The following is a 19989-nucleotide window of genomic DNA, read 5'->3' on the forward strand; positions in this document are numbered from 1 at the left end:
ATTGTATTAAGTGTTTCATATATCATTTCGTTTAATTATTATAATAGCCTAATGAGATGAGTTTCATTGTCCCCTTTTAGAGAAAGGAAACCGAGGTTTAAAGAAATTAATCTATATGAAGTCACAAAACTAGAATGACAAAGGCAGGTTTTAATTTTAGGACCCTTACCCCAAGATGTCTGTGTTATAGTTGTTTCTTGCTGTATATTCAGATATTTAATATGTCTTAGCAATTCTTTCAAAATATTGGGAATCTGAAGTTGGAAAGGGAGTGGGGGAAACTTAAGATAGAATTCTGGAAAGATGCTACTGGTAAATGTTAAAAAGAAAAATCAGTATTGTGATGTTTTTAAAATTATGTGTATAGAACACATATTGGTAAAAAAAAATATTTTTGGCTTGGAGCATTATTGAAAATTTCAAGAACCTAGAAAATACATAGGACTATTCTGATTGTTTTCAGAAAACATGACAATATATTTTGAAACCAAATTTTTTTTTAAGATTTATTTATTTATTCATGAAAGACACAGAGTGAGAGACAGAGGCAGAGACACAGGCAGAGGGAGAAGCAGGCTCCATGCAGGGAGCCCGATGTGGGACTTGATCCTCCATCCCGGGATCACGACCTGAACCGAAGATAGGCACCCAACCACTAAGCCACCTAGGCGTCCCTGAAGCCATATTTTAATAGAATTTCAGTTTTTTAAATGTCTAATTCTCTTCAGAATAAACTTATATTCTTTATTGTAAATGAATATCTTTGAGATTTTTTGTTCTTAAGGCAAATATTTGTTCTGATTTCTATAAGAAATAGTTTTTAGATAGCATTTAGGAGGAATTATTTGCCATTTAACTAGTTTCGCCATGCCTCCTCTTCCTTTCCTTTCCAGACATGTTTTTAATATTTAGTACATATTTTTGACAAGGTTTTTTTATAATAAAATTTAAGTCCTCAGAAATTCTTAAGTCACCGATGCTTAAATTCTTAAGAGCACTGATTGGTGCTCTTTTTCCTTTTTGTTCCAACTAATTATTATTGGAGGAGGGAATAATGCCCTGTTTATATCCTAGATATGAGAGTCTTTGGTAAAAGCATTTATTTTGTGCCAACTATATAGAGAGAATACTGAGTTAAGATTCACTAATGTCTTTTTTTTTTAAATATATAAAATCTCAATAGGAATACATAGATATAAAAGACATGAATGTCTTAAACTGCTAGAAATCTTTGCCATATAATAGAATAATAGCAAACCTAGTAATACATTTTAAAAAAGTATATTTTTTGTATGCTTCAGGGAAAACAGTCGTTAGAATTTTTGCCTTTAATTATGAGGAAAGGTTTGATGACATTTCAGTTACAGAGCCTGTTGACTTTGGGAAATAACATTTGAAAGCCATCTGCTGTCCTGTGGCAGCTTTCATGTCTTCCTATTTTATTAGACAGCGATGGTAACAACGTAGAGGGAACACTGAAGGGTTTAGCTGCAAGTGTCAGTATATAACAAAAGATCAATGAGAATAAACACATTAGGAAAGACCTTATTAAAACATAATAATTGGTACCATGATGAGATGAAGTACTCAGTAAAAGGTTAAATTAGATTCATTATAGTCTTTTTATAAGCTGGGTAATGTGCAATGTACAATTTAGAAAGAATTCTACTAGAAACAATAGAGATAGAAGTTTTTTACCTGAAAAAATATACTTGTGACATACTTTATACATTGTCTAATCATGCCCGGCGAGGGAGTCTTTACTATGATAATATGCATATATATATATATATGCACATGATAATATGTATGTGTACACATGTGTTGCGCATATATAAATGTATATGTATATATACATGATATGTACATATACACACATATATAATATATATATATAAAAACCAGTTATAGCCAAATGTACACAAGCATTAACTAAACTGGAAGCAAGAGTAGACAAATGTTAAGCAGTGTTGCCTAGTTAGGGATTTGGATGGAGGTAAGATTAGCCTTTGCTGTAGTTCTGGGTTGGAGCAGGAGTCTTAAATTTTTCCAGTCTCTTCCCTCAGAATTACAGGTTCTGTTAGCATGTATCTGCCTCCCTTTTGCAGTATCACAGGATACCGTTTTACCTAATATCTTCTCACAATATTTATAAGGGTCACTAACCGTCTTTTATGCCTGCTTGTCATTCCTCTAAGCCATTGCCACATGCTATAGTAGTATGTGTAGCATTCCTTTATATGTATTAAATTGGTATTGGTTGCTTTTTTCTCATGTAAAAAATTTGAGTTTGTGGTTTCTCTGCTCTGCGGGTTAATCTCAGACCTAGTCTTTTTTTAGTCTTACTTCTCTGTATTCTTAGATGTGACTCTTCATCTACATAGTATAAGATCGTTTATTACCTGTGTAATATTCCAGCTAGCAGGAATAGTAATTCCTAATAGGAATTTGGAAGGAAAGGACTTGCTTGTTTTGTTTGTAAATCCAATCAGAAGTTGCACACATCACCCTGCTCACATCCTATTGGTTAGAACTCAATAACATGGTAACACTTAGCATATTTTTCCAGGATGGCTGGAAAAGAAGTCTTTAGGAAGTCATATGTCCAGGCAAATTTGAATGAGAGGCTTTTTTTTTTTTTTTTTTCTTCTTCACAATAAAGAATAGGAGAATAGATACTGGGTGAACAACTAGTAGTCTCTAATGTCTTCTTGGTTAGATACCTATCTGATGTTGCTTCTATTTACCATATAAGTACTGATCACTCTCACAGAATATAGTTTCAATTGTGACTACTCCTAATCATCAGCTCTGTAGTGCTCTAAAATTTAGTATGTGTAGGGGCCCCTGGGTGACTCAGTTGGTTAAGTGTCTGATTCTTGATCTCAGCGCAGGTCTTTTTTTTTTTTTTAATTTTTTATTTATTTATGATAGTCACACACACAGAGAGAGAGAGAGAGAGAGAGAGAGAGAGAGAGAGAGAGGCAGAGACATAGGCAGAGGGAGAAGCAGGCTCCATGCACCAGGAGCCCGACGTGGGATTCGATCCTCGGTCTCCAGGATCGCGCCCTGGGCCAAAGGCAGGCACCAAACTGCTGCGCCACCCAGGGATCCCTCAGCGCAGGTCTTGATCTCAGGGTTGTGAATTCAAGCCCCACGCTGGGCTCCATGCTGGGTGTGGAGTTTATTTAAAACAAATGAATAAATAAAAATAAAATTAGTATGTTTGAATCTGATCAAACAATTTTATTCCTCCTTCCTGTCTTTCTTCTCTATCTTGAGTGGTGGCACCATTATCTACTACCATTACCCAAGCCAACAACCTGAAATTTGTCCTTCGACTTCTTAGCTCTCCTTACGCCTGTGTCATCAGTCACAAAATCTTGAAGTTTTCTTCAATCTGTTTTTTTCCTTCCATTTTGAAATAGTATGCTATTACTGTTTCTCATTTGGATTCCTGAGATCAGTTTGTAACTTACATACTGCTCTGAGAGTGATCTGCCTAAAATAAAATGAACTATGTAATGCCTATGCTCAATAGCTAAAATGTATAGAGTAATTACTACATGTCAGGCAGTGTTTTGAATGAGGTACTTTATGTTGAAGAAATCATTTTTATCTTCACAGCAATGCTGTGAGCTTATATAGTTGACTAAACTGAGACAGAAAAGGTTGAATAATTTGTCTAAAGTCAGGTAATAATTGGTAAAGGCAGGATTTGCTGATTATTGTGGCTCCAAAATTTGTGTTCTGAAAATCCATATTATATTGCTTAAAATATTTGTCTGTTGCTTCCTGTGTAAAATGTGGTCTATTCAATGCACAAAATGGAAGGCCAGAGTACTCTTTCTCATTTCTGTCTTGCTTACCTACCCCTGTATCTTACTACTTTGTCTCCATGTGTTCTGCTCATACTAAGTGTGTATCACATGACTCTCCTGGCCATTGTGCTTTCCTCAGTCTTCTTCAACTGGTATTTTTGTTCCCTTTCTTGTAGACCCCTCTGTTCAGGAACCGTGATTCCTGGCACTTAGCTTTGGCTGCCCCAGTCTGGGTCAGAAACCCCCTCTTTATGATTTTAGGTCATCCTTTAGATCCCTTAATCAAAGTCCCGATCACTCGGGATTATAACCTACTCTCTGTGTGTCTCTTTGTAAAGTTTTCAAGAATGGAATTGTTGTATTTCATATTGCCTGGTGCTCAAACACTGTTAGTTTCCTTTTTTCCCCCACATCTTTCTGATGCTATTCAAAAATCTCAATCACTTCTAACCAAAAGAACATATGGCTCTTTTTCAAGCATCTTTCTCTTTAAAGTATTGTGATTTTAACAGTCTTTTGGCCTTCATGACAGCTTGATGCTCAGATTTTTCTTTTTTCTTATTGATTAATATCTGGCTTCTTTCTGTCTTTTTTTTCTCTTAATGCCATTGTTTTTAACTTAGTTATCAACCTCCTGTTTTCGCTTTTTTTTTTTTTTTTTTAATCTAGTCAGAGAATTCCCAAACCTTTTTTTTTTTTTTTTTTTTTAGAATTCCCATATCTTTAACTGGATTCTTCCCTTTTCTTTTTGTAACTGCCCTCTGGGAACTTCACAGTATACAATTGTGACTGTTATTTACTCAATACTTAATTCTGTATCAGGCATTATGTTCTTTCTTTGCCATTTCTCCTTGATTTTGTTAGGTGTCATATGTTTTGCAGGTGAGTTAAATTGACATGAGAGAATGTAATGCCCAGATTCCCACAACTACCAGGTATTGGAGCTAGGATTCCAACTCAGTTTGTTTTTTTCAAAATCCTTGATTTTAACAGCTCTAATATCCTGCCTACTAACATAGTAGGTAACACTGTGCTATGAATGGGACCCTCTCCCCATGGTAACTATGTATCTTGTTATTTATATCAGTCTTTGATTCCTTGCCCTTTTGCTCCACAAGTTTGTCTCGGTAGTTTTCCATAGCAGTTTTTAATTTCTGCTGCCACTCCCTTAGTTCCTTATTGCCAGTTTGTCCTGTGGTGATACCAATTCATATTTAGCAAAAAACAAGTTTTAAAATTCGACATGACCTTTATGACTATTGTTGATCTCCCTTTTGAACTTTCCTTTCCAGTTTAAATAAATCAGTCTTTTGTGTGTGGGTTTTTTTTTTCTTTTCTTTTTTTTTTTTTTTTTAACCATTCTCCTCGTCTAAAATAATTCTTTTTTATTTTGTTTTCGTTTAAATCTGGGCCCCAGTCCCTTAGTCTCCATTTATTGTCCATAGAAGATTGCTCTCTTTTCTAAACTTCTGTTTTTTTGGTAAGCTCATTTGGCCTTTAACATACAATATTTTGTATTTCTCAGTTATGTCTGTATGTGATGTTTTTTTTCTTCTTCTTCTTTCCAACTTTGAATTGTAAATTCCTTGAGGGTTAGTTTTTATACTTGTCTTTAGTTCCCATGTTCAACATCTGGCATAATAGCAGGAACAATTTTAGATGATTAAGCTGTTGGACAAATGGATTTTATTACTTTGATACTTGTCTTATTTGAGATTTAGAAAAAAAATGCTAATAAATCTTAGTGAGCTTAAATCACCATGGACTTCTCTCAGAAGAACTCCTTAAAGCATTATGTTGAAGAGATTTAAGTACATTAGTAATTCACATAGTTTATTACATGTCTTCATTTTATATTTTTAAAAATATGTCATTTTTCTTTTTTCCTCCCTCTCTGTCTTTCCCTCTTTGTTTCTTTTTTATTTTTTGGCAGCCGGTTCGAAGACAGTCCCTTACCCCTCCTCCTCAGAACACTATTACATGGGAAGAGTATATATCTGCTGAAAATGGAAAGTAAGTATTTTTGTTGTTGTTTATTGATTTTCTTTTAGAAAGAAAGGACTTTTTTGTTTTACTTTATTTTATTCATTGGTTTTCAGAAAGAACAATTTGTAAAAACATGAATATTTAGGTGTAAAATTATTTTATAAAGAATTTTTAGTGTAGTTTTGTCTGAAGCAATTCTTTTATCATGTAAAATGTAGATTAAGTATGATGAGGGAGGAAAGTAACCCCAGTTACATTTGAATAAGTTGTAGAGCCTTTTTACATCCTGGCTGCCATTTTATGTAACCCCCAAACTTACAGACATTATTCTAAGAAAATGTAATGTGAAGAATTTCCCACTACAGTTGCTTGAGTTTTTTCCCTTATATATGAACTTTTATAATCTGTTATTATCCTTAATCTTTAGCATGGTGAGTGAAGTTGTTCACTATTTTTCTACTTTTTGACATTCTGAGCTCATCTCATCATTATCTGTTTCAGCCTGTGCCAGGCCTACTTCTCACCATCTTTACATAAGACTTTGCTTAATGTTATATTACTGATCCTTATTAGAGTACCTATTACATGGTTTGTATGTAGTAAACATTTACTAAATAAAAGGATGATAAGTGAATAAATGGTTTATTTTGAATGAATAAATAAAAAGATTTTTTTCTGGTCAACCTTGTCAAAGAAAGTATATAGTTGTTAGTAGAAAATGTTTTTTCCTTTTGGTAGAGAATAAAATATTAGCTACTTCCATGATTAGGAAGAAGCTGTCATGACTTATTTTGGTTAATATTTAAGGTTTATTATTATACTTTTCTAACTTCAAAATATTTCCATCTTATAATAGTCTATAGTTAATATAAAATTTTTTACTCTTTACTTCTTACTGGTCAGTGCTAAGAAGTGTAGACAGTAAAAGAGAGTGAATTGAATAAGTGATTTTAGAGGTATGCAATATTTTGTTCCAGAGATACAATAAAACTGTTTAAAGTTTATTTCTTCTAGCGATTTGCTTTATTCCTAAAAGTAGTGATTATTAAAATTACATTTAATATGAAATTTGTTGACTTTCTGAACCTTATGCTAGTTTCTTTTTTGTTACCCTTGTCTCATTTCTTATACATAAGAAGTCCTTTTAGCATAATTTAAATTTATTTCTATACAGAGTAAGAAAAATTGATTTATTGTCATTAGAAGATGACAGATTCTTCATAGGAAGATGGTAGCATGTAGAAAAGGTTTCCTAATTTTTTTTTTTTCTTCCCATTTTAGAGCTCCTCATCTGGGTAGAGAACTGGTGTGCAAAGAGAGTAAAAAAACATTTAAAGCGACAATAGCCATGAGCCAGGAATTTCCTTTGGGAATAGAGTCGTAAGTTTGTTACTAACTATATAAGTTTATGAAAGAAACTATGCAACCCTAAAGGCTGTAATAATATTTGTATCTGAGTGTTGCATTTGAGGCCTTTGAAATGAAAAAGCAAATAGCCATTGTTTGATAGTGTGTGCACACTTCTAGGTGTTTTCTAGTTCACAGACTACTAACATTTTTACTCTTTTAACCAGATAAGTTTTTGAGTCATTTTTTTAAATTATAAAAGCAATAAATGAATCCATGGTTATTATAAAAAAATCTAACAGCATGGAAGTTCATGGAATAAAAATGAGTTTACTGTTATGTCACTAATAGTTAATAAGTGAATAACTGGGATGGGTATTTTTGTCTAGATTTTTCTGTGTGTTTTGCATTTTTTATAGGATCAGGGAATAGTTTATATTTTGTTCTGTGAATTTCATTTTTTCTTTTAAAAATGAGTGTATCTCAGAGTTCTCCCAATGATTACATTTTTCTCTCTTCTTTCCTTGGTATTTTTAGTATTGATGTACTGTCCTTTGTTGTATCATCCTCCTGCTGATAAACATTTTGATTGTAGTTTGTCATCATTGTAACTAGTACTGCAGTGAATGTCTTGAATATATCCTTTCAAACCTGTACTCATCAGATGCTCATTTTAAAAAATCCCAATTTGTGGGGCACCTGGGCGGCTCAGTCAGTTAAGCATCTGACTCTTGATTTTGGCGCAGGTCCTGATCTCAGGGTTGTGAGATGGAGCCTTACATTGCGTTGGGCTCTACGCTGGGTATGGAGCCTGCCTAAGATTCTCCTTCCCTTTTTGTCTGCCTCCCCCTCTCAAAAACTAGAAATCCAATTTAGAGAGGTGGGTGGAGTGGGAGAGATGGGTGGGTAGAGCTGACTGACAGAAAGGTAACTTCAGGCTCCTTTCTAAAGGAGGGGATGAATTGAAGCACCATATGATTTTTCCTTCTTAGTTTTTTCCCTTTCTAGTTTGGCCTAGTATATTAAAAAATAATTCTCAGGGTGCCTGGGTGCCTCAGGCAGTTAAGCGGCTGCCTTTGGCTCAAGTCAGAATCCTGGGGTCTTGGGGTCAAGCCCTGCATCGGGCTCTCTGCTCAGCAGGGAGTCTGCTTCTCCCTCTCCCTTTGCCCCCCCCCCCCCCCCCCCCCCGCACACATGCGCTCGCTTTCTCTTTCTCTCTCTGTCATGCTTTGTCTCAAATAAATAAAATCTTTAAAAAATAATGCTCATAGAAGAAAGGAGGACTCATATTTTATGTACATGTCTCATACTTCTCAGGAACCAAAATTGAAAAAAAAAAAAAGGTAGAATGAGCTATGCAGCCCTCAATCTATAGATCAGAGAGGGAGATTGATAGTTGTCAGAAGATGTGAGAAGGGCATTAGCCATACCTACAAATCTGCATGATTCATCCTAGTTTGGACCCCACTGACTCAAGGATGCACCAGGTTTATATTCTAATAAAGAAGAAAAATGTGGCTGATTTATAAGAGGCTATCAATTTTAGGAGTTATCCCAATTTCACAGTTAGCATGTGAAAAAGAAAATGGATACATTAGAATTTATAAAATGTGGCCATTATAACCATTCCTTCTAAAAAAAATTAAAAACAGAGCACGTACAAGCCAGATAAAATATTTATTCCACAGTAAGATACAGGTCAAAGAACAGAAGAAAATTCCTTGTAAATGCTACAGAAAAATGTAAGAAGAATGTGAAATAAGTAAACTAGGTCATTCTAAGATGAGATGATAAGATAATAGAATGAAACGAGGAGGAGATTATAAGGCTAGGAAATACATTAAGCACTAAATAACACTAGTGTGGAACAAATACATTAGAAACAATAATGAACACAATAGATGTGGCTGAAAAATAAAATTTGATAGCTCATCGTGAATTTAATGAAAGAAGAGGTTAAAGAATTAGAGAAGCAATATTTATGGAGGACAAGAAGGTTCAACATAAGGATCACTGGTGATCCATTTACATGAAAAGCCTCCAAAATGTAACCATAATAGCAAAGTAGGGTAAAACACAAATCCTTTGTAAGGAAAAACAATCTGTAGCATAACATTAGGTTCTAAGAAAAATCTAAGGATGATTAGTAACAGTAATTATCCTGATTATACTGTTGGACTTCAGTTGTTAGTAAAGAAATCCAAAGGCATTTAGGCAAAAAAAAAAAAAGGTAAAAACCTAGCTTTGCATTTTTTCACATCTTGACATTTCTGAGACAAAGACAATGTGATCATGTAGTGTATCTGGCTAAGATGTCATTTACATATCAAGGCAATTGAAGAAAACACAGAAGAATTCAAGACATATGGCAGCTAGAGGTTCATTTTGAAAGAAAAGTAATACTACTTGAAAATGAAATCCAGGGTCAGTGGTTGAGCGTCTGCCTTTGGCCCAGGGCGTAACCCCGGGGTCTTGGGATCAAGTCCCACGTCAGGCTCCCTGCATGGAGCCTGCTTCCCCCTCTGCCTGTGTCTCTGCCTCTCTCTCTCTGTGTCTCTCATGAATAAATAAATAAAATCTTAAAAAAAAAAAAATGAAATCCATCCAACCAAAAGATGAAACGGGACATTACAGTTAAAGACTAATGGAATATTGAATTCAGGCAGGCTTTATGAAATTGTAATTCAGAGGGAAAGAAGTATAAACTGAAATTTTTTGCCAGCTAAATTTCCCTTTAAACATACAAGAAAGAGGGCAGCCCGGGGGCCTCAGCAGTTTACCACCGCCTTCAGCCCAGGGCGTGATCCTGGAGACCCGGGATCCAGTCCCACGCGGGCTCCCTGCATGGGGCCTGCTTCTCCCTCTGCCTGTGTCTCTGCCTCTCTCTCTCTCTCTCTCTCTCTCTCTCTCTGTTTCTCTCATGAATAAATAAATAAAATCCTTAAAAAAAATAAAAAACATACAAAAAAGAAACACTCATTTTTGAAATCTGTAAGAAATCAAGCAATACAAACAACATAAGAGCTCTTCACACATACAAAATTGACCGTGAAATTCAGCCACCCGAGCAGTGAGACTAATTAAAGGACTCTGGAGTGTGTAGACTTCAGGAAGAACATGGGTGTAAACCTTTCATTTAAATATAAATATAAAAATCAAACAACTGGAAACTCTGGCTTCAGAATCAAATGTAAATGTTGTAAACTTTGACACATGAAAGAGAGTAATAAAAAACCAGGAGACGTTTCCTCATCCTTAACCTCTAGACGTCAGTACTCCTGTCTGAGTTACAAAGCATGCGAAGGCATGCAGTTCTAAAACAACAGAAGGACAGAGGTCAGTTTGAAAAATGATAATATTTTTTTTCTCCTTCCATTTTTCAGATTATTGAATGTTTTGGAAGTAATAGCTCCCTTCAAGCACTTTAACAAGCTTAGAGAATTTGTTCAGATGAAGCTTCCTCCAGGCTTCCCTGTAAAACTAGGTAAGAGAAAATTTATATGTAACTTCAATGTCCATTAGAAATACAGATCTGATTAGTAACATTTAATAAGAAATGTACTTGGAAGGAAAATGATTTCCTAGTTGCTTACATTTTTATAAAGTTTTCCAGTGATTACACGCATTGAGATTTATGTTTTATATTTTATGTTTAGAACTCCAACAGAGAATTAGAGAATTCTAATTCTACGGGATTTAAGTTAAATGTAAGGGATATGCAAATATTTCATACAAGAGGGTGTGAGAACTTAAAATGCCCTGTGATAATGTTTTCTAATGTCAAATAGGGAGACTGGGTTTTAGCCCAAATTTTTAGCAGACTCTTGAGTTTCTGAACAGTGGGAATGTTTGTGGAATCTTAACAGTCACTATTCTTGGGTAAAATAATACTCATACATTTTATCTTTTAGTTTTAAATGTTTAAGCTTAATTTCATCTTAAGCAATGATCTTTCAAAGCACTAAACTCCTGTTTTTGTCTGTATTTATCTTCCTAAGTATATCAGAAAACTGGGAACAGGAGACTGTTATATGGTTCTTTAGGAGTTTCGGCTTAGATTTAGTGTTAAGCTTCAAAAGAGCCAGTAATACCACCCATGTTCTATTTGGATGGTCATTAAATATGCCACCAATTATTTAATCAGTGCTTGCTGTGTGCCAGATGCTTTTCTAGGGATGAGAGATGGTAAAAGTCTCTGCCCTCTTAAGGTTTACATTCCAGTGGAGAGAAAAATAAATATATAGTAAGTATAACCTTTATTTAATCCCTCAGATAGATTTTATTTTTTTTATTCAACATTACTAAAATCACATTTCAGAATAATTAGGCCAAAATGCTTTTCTCTCAGAAATAATGCTTTCATTGCTAAAAATTAAACATGACCTTCTCAACTTTACAGACTTGGAAATAAGCATTTTGTGGGTTAAAATGGATTTTAAAACATTTTAAAAGGTCACTGTAGATTCCCTTTGTAATGAAATAGTATTGAGAACCCAGTGTCTACTTGAAGAAACCAGTGATAAGATCATAAGGTAGAAATGATTTGAAAACTAAAGCAATCAAGAGATGTGTGTTTGAGCTGCTGGTAGGGATCATTATGTGCTCATTTCTGCAGAAGCTTAAAATCCGATTGTAATATTCTATAGCCCAAAAATAGTTGATGCATTGGACTCTCTTCTAGGTACTATATTTTAAAGAGGCACAGTGACAAACTAAAACAGTGGGCAGGGATTGAATATATGAGAGTTTCTAACTATCTCTGTATTCATATCTATTTAAGTCCCAAACCTCAGTCAAACCCACAATACAATATAGATTTGTATTTAAAAGAAATGTTTTGATTATGTGAAAAGGAAAAAAAAAAGTAAACTATACTTCTTTGCAGGCATTTCTCTAATATAGAACCACATTCTTTTTTTTTTTTTTTTTTTTTTTAGAACCACATTCTTAACAAGGGATTGATAATGTTTTGCTTGTATACTTTAAAGTTATTGGGAATTTGTTTACCTTTCTCTCTCTCTCTCTCTCTTTTTTTTTTTTTTTTGGTCTTTTTTGTCCTTCTTTTGAATTAACTCTGTAAAACTCTGATCCTGGGTTTGTTTAATCTTCCACCAGTTTTCTTATGTGTTCAGGCTAAAAAATACAATTGAAGGGAAAATTATAAAAATTTAGAAATTGTTAATACAATTATGTTTTCAAAATCAGCCAGAGCTTTAAATGCTAATTATGAATGACCTTTTCGCTTTTTTGCTTCTTCTCCCATTTTGCTCAAAGGCTAAATTTGAACCTCTTTGATCAGTCCCCAGTTTCTCCCACTGCTTCTTTCCACAGTCTAAGCAGGTGGTTTTTGCTTCCTTAATTACAAAAAACAATCGGAAATGAGACCTCCCTCTTACTTTCACCCCCTCCATACAGACTTTTTTGTCCCAAGTCCCATCTTTTCCTTTATCTTTCCTATCTCAGTGGAAGTGGTACTTCTCTTCTTAACTTGCATAATCTTTCCATTTGTACTATGGATCTGTTCTTCCATTTCTTTTAAAAAGCTTACTCTATCAGGTCTCCCCATATTTTTCTTTTATCTTCAGACTTCCTTCTCTAACTGCTTTTTCTTAGTTGTTAGGCTTTGTTCAGGTCTTTTCCCTTTCAAAATTTAACCAACTAAGTAAAATAACCCCTTTAATTCTACCCTACTTAGCACTTGGTCCTTAATCTTTGTTTTTCATAGCCAGGCTACTTGAAAGTCTAGTTTTATATCTCCATTGTTACTTTTATCTACAATTATATTGTAAAGGGGAGAAGGTGAAGGCACATAAAGGGAGGCAGAGTTTCTCTACTTCACTTGAACTGCTAAAAGGATGACACTAAAAGACTATGGCAAATTAGTTATATATAACATATATAAAATATATATAGCTAAAGAAACTATACAAAGAGGTATATTCAAAAACACTATAGACAAATGAAATTCTAAAGTAGTGTGGTAACCTACAGGAAGGCAAGAAAAGAAAATGAAATAAAAAACCAGAGACAACAACAAAAAGGCAGACTTAGTATGTGAATAAGTCCATTAAATGTAAATAGTCTAAATAGACTGTTAATTAATATGTAAATAATTCCATTAAATGTAAATAGTCTAAATAGACTGTTTAAAAGATAGAGATTGGCAAAATGGATTAAAAAACATGACCCAAGTATATGTTCTTTTCATGCCTCCATATATGATATAGGAAGGTTGAAAGTGAAAGGATGTTTCATGTAAACATTAATCAAAGGATAACAGGAGTAACTCTCTTAATGTTAGATAAAGTAGATTTCGGAGCAAAGAAAATGATCAGAAACAGATAGGGATATTTTATAATGATGAGAGGATCAATTCATGAAGAATAGCAATTCTACATGTATATGTACCAATGAACAGAGCTACAAGGTAGGGGAAACAAAAACTTCTGAAAGAAATGAAAGGAAAACATCTAAAATTATAATTGGAGACTTCATCACTCTTCTTCCCTAAACAGTTGATATAACAACTAGACAGAAAATCAGCAAGGATACAGAACACCTAAACTACAGCACTTAATTGGCATTTATAGTACAGTTTACCCAACATTGGCTAAATACACGTTCTTTTCACACGCTCATGAAACTTCCTATACCAGGGTAGGCCAAATCCTGGGCCATAAAACAAACTTCAATAATTGTAAAAGAATAAAAAATTAATCATTATATATTCATACTAGACAGTAAGAGAAAAAGAAGAGCAAAATAAACCTAAAGTCAACAGAAAGAAGGAAATAACAGTAGAAATCCGTGAAAGAGGAAACAAAACAAATCTTGAATGTCAATGAAGCAAAGAACTGGTTCTTTGAAAAGATCGATAAAATGAACACATTTGCAGCAAGACTGATAAAAAGGGAGAAAACACAAATTATCAAAATAAGGAATAATATGGGATAGTACTACAAGCCTGCAGAAATCAAATGGATAATAAATACAGTAAAGAATGAAATGGAGGGAACAAAGGCATTCAGAGCAGAAAGAAAGAAAACTTTTTCTGTTTGCAAAAGACATAATTCTGTAAGTAGAAATCCTAGTGATTCTACCAGAAACCAGAATTCATGGGTTCTGCAAGATGGCAGGATACAAATTAAACATAAAAAAACCAATAGTATTTCTAAATACTAGCATTGAACACATAGACATCAGAATTTAAATATTAAGTACTATTTACAATTAGACAATTGTAAAAAGAAATATTTAGGCATAATTTTGACTAAACATATACATTATTTATATGTTGAAAATCATACAACACTAATGAATGAAATTAAAGGAAGATCTAAACAAATGGAGAGACATACCATGCTCATGGATTGGAAAATTCAACATAGGAAAGATGTTCATTCTCCCCAGTTGCTATGCAGGTTTAGCATAGTTCTTGCACAATCCCAGCAATAGTCTTTTGTAGAAACAGACAAGATTATTTTAAAATTTACATGGGAAGGCAAAGAATCTAGAATATCTGTATTAGTTTTCTAGGGCTGCTGTAACAGAATACCACAAACTTGGTTGTTTGAACAATAGAGCTGTATTTTCTCATGGTTTTGGAAGTTACAAATCTGAGGTCTCTTTCATGGGCTTCCGGGGCTATCCATGCCTCTCCCCTAGTTTCTGGCGATTTTCCTTGTCTTCTAGAAGAGTCACTCCGATCTTTGCCTTCACTGAACTTCTTGCTGTGTGTCTCCAAATTTCCCCATTTTTAAGGACGCTGATCATATTGGATTAGAGATCACTCTAACGACTTTTAACTTGATTACTTCTGCAAACTGCAGACCCTATCTCCAAAAGAATAGCCAAAACAATTTTGAAAAACAATAAAATGTGAGTTGTCTATTCAGTTTCAATATTTACTATATAGCTGTAGTAATCAAGATTGTGTGCTACAGGCTGAGGGATGAATATATAAACAACATGACAGACAGAGAATCCAGAGATAGACCCTCATAAATATGCACACTAATTTTTTATAAAGATGCGATAACAGTTTGATGGAGGAAAGATAGCCTTTTCAACAAATGGACATCCAAAGGCAAAAAAAGGAACCTCTACCTAAGTCCTGCAGTTCGTATAAAAATTAGTTGAAAAGGTATCATGGACTTGAGTCTACATATAAAATGTAAAACTATAAAACTTTTAGGAAATAAACAGAAAAAACTTTAGGGATATAGGTTTAAGCAAGGAGTTCTTAGACTTCACAAGCATGATGTGTGAAAAGAAAAATCAATGAATTAGACATCATGAAAAGTGAAGACTGTTTGCTCTCTGAAAGACTTAGTTAAAAGAAAGAAAACACAAGAACTTTTAAAACTCATCAGTAACAGAACAGGCCCATTAGAAGAGGGCAGAAGACACAGACATTTCACCAGAGAAAATACGTAAATGGAACGTAAGCACATAAACAATGTTGAGTCGTATTAACCATTCGGGAAAGGCAAATAAAACCACAGCATCACTTTACACTCCGAACAGAATGGCTAAAATAAAACATGGGAACACCAAATGCTTGTGCAGATGTGGGAAAAGTGGAGCACTCAGTACGGGCCGAGTGTCTGTGTCGTAGCCCCGAACTAGAGGCGGCCAGCTGTTCACTGCATGTTCTCTCTTCCACTCTTAACTGTGTTTATAATTGATACTCCTGCTGTTAAACCTGCTGGCTCCGCTCTGTTATCGTTCTGATAATCTCTCCAGGACTTGACTCTCTTGTGTACAGTCCTCATCCCTGTGAATGATAGGTCGTCTTCAGGTTTCCTCTGACTTCTTGGACAGAACTCTCTCTCGATCGTCTCCCTGCATGTCTGCTCCTTCTGGAACGCGTCTCTCCTTTTACTCGTCAGCCTCCATGACATTCTCATCACATCTGCCCACACAGTGCACGTCACCTCCCTGCTCACGACCTTCCACTGGTTCTCCTTTTCATCCAGAGAAATAGCCAAAGACTTGTTGACCTAAACCCCACCTGATCTGGGCGCCTGTCTCTCCTCCTGTTCATCTTCCTTTCACTCACCTGTCAGCCACACTGGCCTCTTAGCTGTTCCCAGGATACACGGGACGCTGTCTTTTTTAGGGCTGTTGTACTGTTCCCTCTGCTTGGGATTTTTTCCCTCTGGGCAGCTGTATGGTTCACGGCTCAGGTCTTTGCTGGAAGGTCACTTAATTGATGTTTTCTCATGACCACCCTGGTCAAGAGCTCCAACACGGAGACTCCTTTCTCCCCACCGTGCTTTACTACCTCTCTCTATATTCTTAGTTACACTCACTTTCACTTATTTCCCATGTCTCCCAACCCGGATATAATCTCCATCGATGAATGATTTATTTTTTTCTCCCACTCACTTGTTTTTTTCCCTTGTTTCCAATGCCTAAGATGGGTCATTAACTTTTTCTGAAGGATAGTAAATATTTTAGGTTTTGTGAGCCATATGGTTTCTGTCACAACTACTTAATTCTTGTTGGAAAACAAAAGCAGCCATAGACAGTAAGTAAATGCATGGCATCGTATGTTCCAATAAACTTTACTTAGGGACATTGGAGTTTAAACTTCATGTAATTGTGTGGGTGTGTGTTTTTAACCATGACAAAATGTAAAATTATTTGTTATTTGTATTTCTTTTGTATTAGAATGAAGAGAAATCAGCTCAGGGTCCGAATAGTATATACACTATGATATGAATAGAAAAGATGCCAGAATGTGAAAAGTACAAATATATCTGTCTCTTGGCCCCAAGAAAAAGATAAGAACCTGGGGGACTCTGTCTTAATAGGTTTAAGGTTGGGAAGCCATGAGAACTTGTATTTGTGATGTGATTCTTTTTTTTTTTTTTTTTAAGATTTTACTTATTTATAAATGAGAGAGAGAGAGGCAGAGACACAGGCAGAGGGAGAAGCAGGCCCCATGCAGGGAGCCTTACGTGGGACTCGATCCCGGGTCTCCAGGATCATGCCCTGGGCCGAAGGCGGCACTAAACTGCTGAGCCACCCGGGCCGCCCTTGTGATGTGATTCTTGATGCCTTGGTGTGTCTCTCTCTCCACCAATACAAAGCCCTTCTCCAAAATAGACGCACCCACTGTTGGACACGTATTAGGACTCATCAGTTCCCGAGTATTCAGTGCTTCCTTACATTTAAGGGGCGTGGATATCTCGGATAGTATTTCTAGTCTGTAAATAGATAAACATTTTACAATGTTGTCATTGATCGTCCTCTCTAGATATTCCCGTGTTTCCTACGATCACAGCCACTGTGACTTTTCAGGAGTTTCGATATGATGAATTTGATGGCTCCATCTTCACTATACCCGATGACTATAAGGAAGACCCGAGCCGTTTTCCTGATCTTTAGCTGACATGGAAAGTGATGTCCTCTCACCAAGGAAAGCAAGCAGATACAGAGACCCAGAAGTGAATCCAAGTAGAAGGGACAGGTGTTCTGAGAAGAAAAGGGAATTACATTGAGCCGACACATCAGTAATACGATACAATGAGATGGGCCTTTAAAAAGAATTTCGGCAAGTTTCCTGATGTGCCATTTTCAGTCTTTTTAAAAATATACATATTATAAGTGTAATAGTTTGACACCTTAATGACCCTGAGTACTTCTTATGTAAAACAGCTATAAGTGCTGTGATTTGTTTTTAAAGATTTTTACACTTCTTGTTGAAATATATATGCATATAAATATATCTATATCTATATCTATATCTAAAACACTCCTGGACCATTAACATAAATTAAATGTCTTAAGAGATATGAAGCCCTTTTAAACTTGTCATCTTATATTCAAGGTGACATTTATAAATATTCCTTCAAGCTTTGTTTTCATAAAATGTAAACTATGTAACATTATGTATAGTTCAGTAATTTGAATGTTTGTTCAGTATAATGAACTAGAAGGAATGCAGTTTTCTGTAGATGAATGAACCAAATGGTAACCATTAAACAATTGCATTTATATGTTGCAATACATTTCAGAAGGAGCGTTCACTCTGCAGGGAATAAGGTACCTCCTTTAGCACCTTAGTGCAATTCATTGTGGTGCTATTTGTTTTTACCTGAATTCTTTCTTCAATGGAAAATGTTTGTTACTAATCTTCCTTTCATAGAACCTCTATTTTTTCTTTTTTTTTTCCTAAACCTGAGTTTAAAAGTCCTTTTTGTGTTCATGATAAGGTATGGTTAGCATGCTTAAAGATATTCCTCTTCCAAATCTCAGCACTTTAAACAATCTCCAAATTTTTAAACTCGCTTCCTAATAAGTGCACATCATTCTGATTATTCTGTTTGTTTTTAATGGAATATGGATGCATTCTTGTCAGTTTAAAAAAAAAAAAAACCCACCCACGTACTTTGGACATCCCTACATACTTAATGCTTTCAAAGTAAGGTAAAAAAACATTTTATATGCTAACAGAATATATTTGTTACAAGCTAAATTCCAGAAATGTACACAGGATTGACGATTCCTACTGTTTATTTTTTTAAGTCACGAGAAAATATTTATTGATTTTAATCTCCAAAGTGAAATCATGCATTACTCATTTTTGCATTTAAAATTTTTCATATTTATTCCAAGACGGTTTAAAGGTCCAAGACTGAAAATAAATTAGGGAGAATAATGTTTAACAGTCATAAAATGTTATGTTATATTAAAGAGCTTAGCTAAAAAATGTTTTTTAAATGTATCCTGATCAATGTGTCAGAATGCATCTGTCAAATTTTGTAGAGCGACCAACAGTCTAAACTTTTTCCAGGATTTTAAATAATTTGAATGAATTTAGAGACTTTTATTGAAGAGATGATTTATTTAAAAATCCAAAGCATCAACCATAAGAAAATTTTATAATAAACATCTATAAAGCTGCATCTTCCATGCTGAAACACGACATTGCATATGTTGACATTTTATTACATTTTATAATGAAGTGATCATAGTTACAGATTCAAAGACCAATTACTCCCACCGTATGTGGGTCTGTTGAATTTTGTGGAAAGAGCTGGTAAACCCAGATTAGGTTTATGGACTAGCAGTTGATCCCTGTTATTTTGGGAAGGCTTGTTGATCAGGGGACTTGGAGGTGGAGTCCTCCCGTGTGATGGCACGGGCGAGCAGGGCTGCGGGGCTGCGTGGCCGTGGCCGTGGCCGTGGCCGCTGTTGCCCCGGGCCCTCCCTGGGAGCGTGCTGTCCTGCAGGAAGGTGCTGCGGATCTTCTTGCACACGTGCGGACGACCTGACGCAGAAGCAGCGTGGCAGCCTGCAGCTTGGGACTTGGGTTCCTCGGAGCTGTGACTGGCTTGCTGGGGTACACTGGAGGTAGGGAGACTACTGAGAACTTTTGCACTTGGATTTTGTTCTTAACTCCTCTCCTTTTCTTTCATAAAGAGTAGTAGATTATCCATTCCAAAATGTCTTTGATCACAAAGGACAAGCAAATGTATCTCTTATGATGGTGAAAACAAGGAGTCAATAAATGCAAATAAACTTTTCACAATATTAGACTTTTCAAAATGTGCCTTTTAATCCAGTTGTTGAGTGCAGCGCTGTGCGCGCTGTGTCCCGGTGCCTGAAGCGCACCGTCCGTGAGCAGATCCAAACACCCTTCATTTTGATGATCTCACGTGAAAACCTAGGTTTTGCGGGAGTCCACAAAATCCCACGTGCCTTCCATTTGTGAGCGAAGCAACTGTTGGAAGTCGGGAGGCGGTAACGGGGTCATCCTCGGTGGCCCCTGAGAAGTGCTCGGTATCCCTGCCCCTGGGACAGGCGTCCCTGCAGGACACGATTC

The 19989-nt window shown here is 35.5% G+C and overlaps 1 protein-coding gene across 3 annotated transcripts in view; it reads left to right on the plus strand.

Annotated features, from left to right (window-relative positions):
• Window positions 1-19712, plus strand: part of ANKRD13C (ankyrin repeat domain 13C) — an 85437-nt gene extending 65725 nt beyond the window's left edge. For all 3 annotated transcript variants that reach the window (XM_049111809.1, XM_025418006.3, XM_049111808.1), the window contains 4 exons: window positions 5755-5834; window positions 7089-7187; window positions 10538-10638; window positions 17419-19712. In XM_049111809.1, the coding sequence (XP_048967766.1) occupies window positions 5755-5834; window positions 7089-7187; window positions 10538-10638; window positions 17419-17549 (411 nt within the window). In that variant the 3' untranslated portion in view covers window positions 17550-19712. The remainder of the gene's footprint in view (window positions 1-5754; window positions 5835-7088; window positions 7188-10537; window positions 10639-17418) is intronic.
• The last annotated feature ends 277 nt before the right edge of the window (window positions 19713-19989 follow it).

This window comes from Canis lupus, chromosome 6 (genome assembly GCF_003254725.2).
Source record: "Canis lupus dingo isolate Sandy chromosome 6, ASM325472v2, whole genome shotgun sequence".
In the NCBI taxonomy this organism is placed as follows: Eukaryota; Metazoa; Chordata; class Mammalia; order Carnivora; family Canidae; genus Canis; species Canis lupus.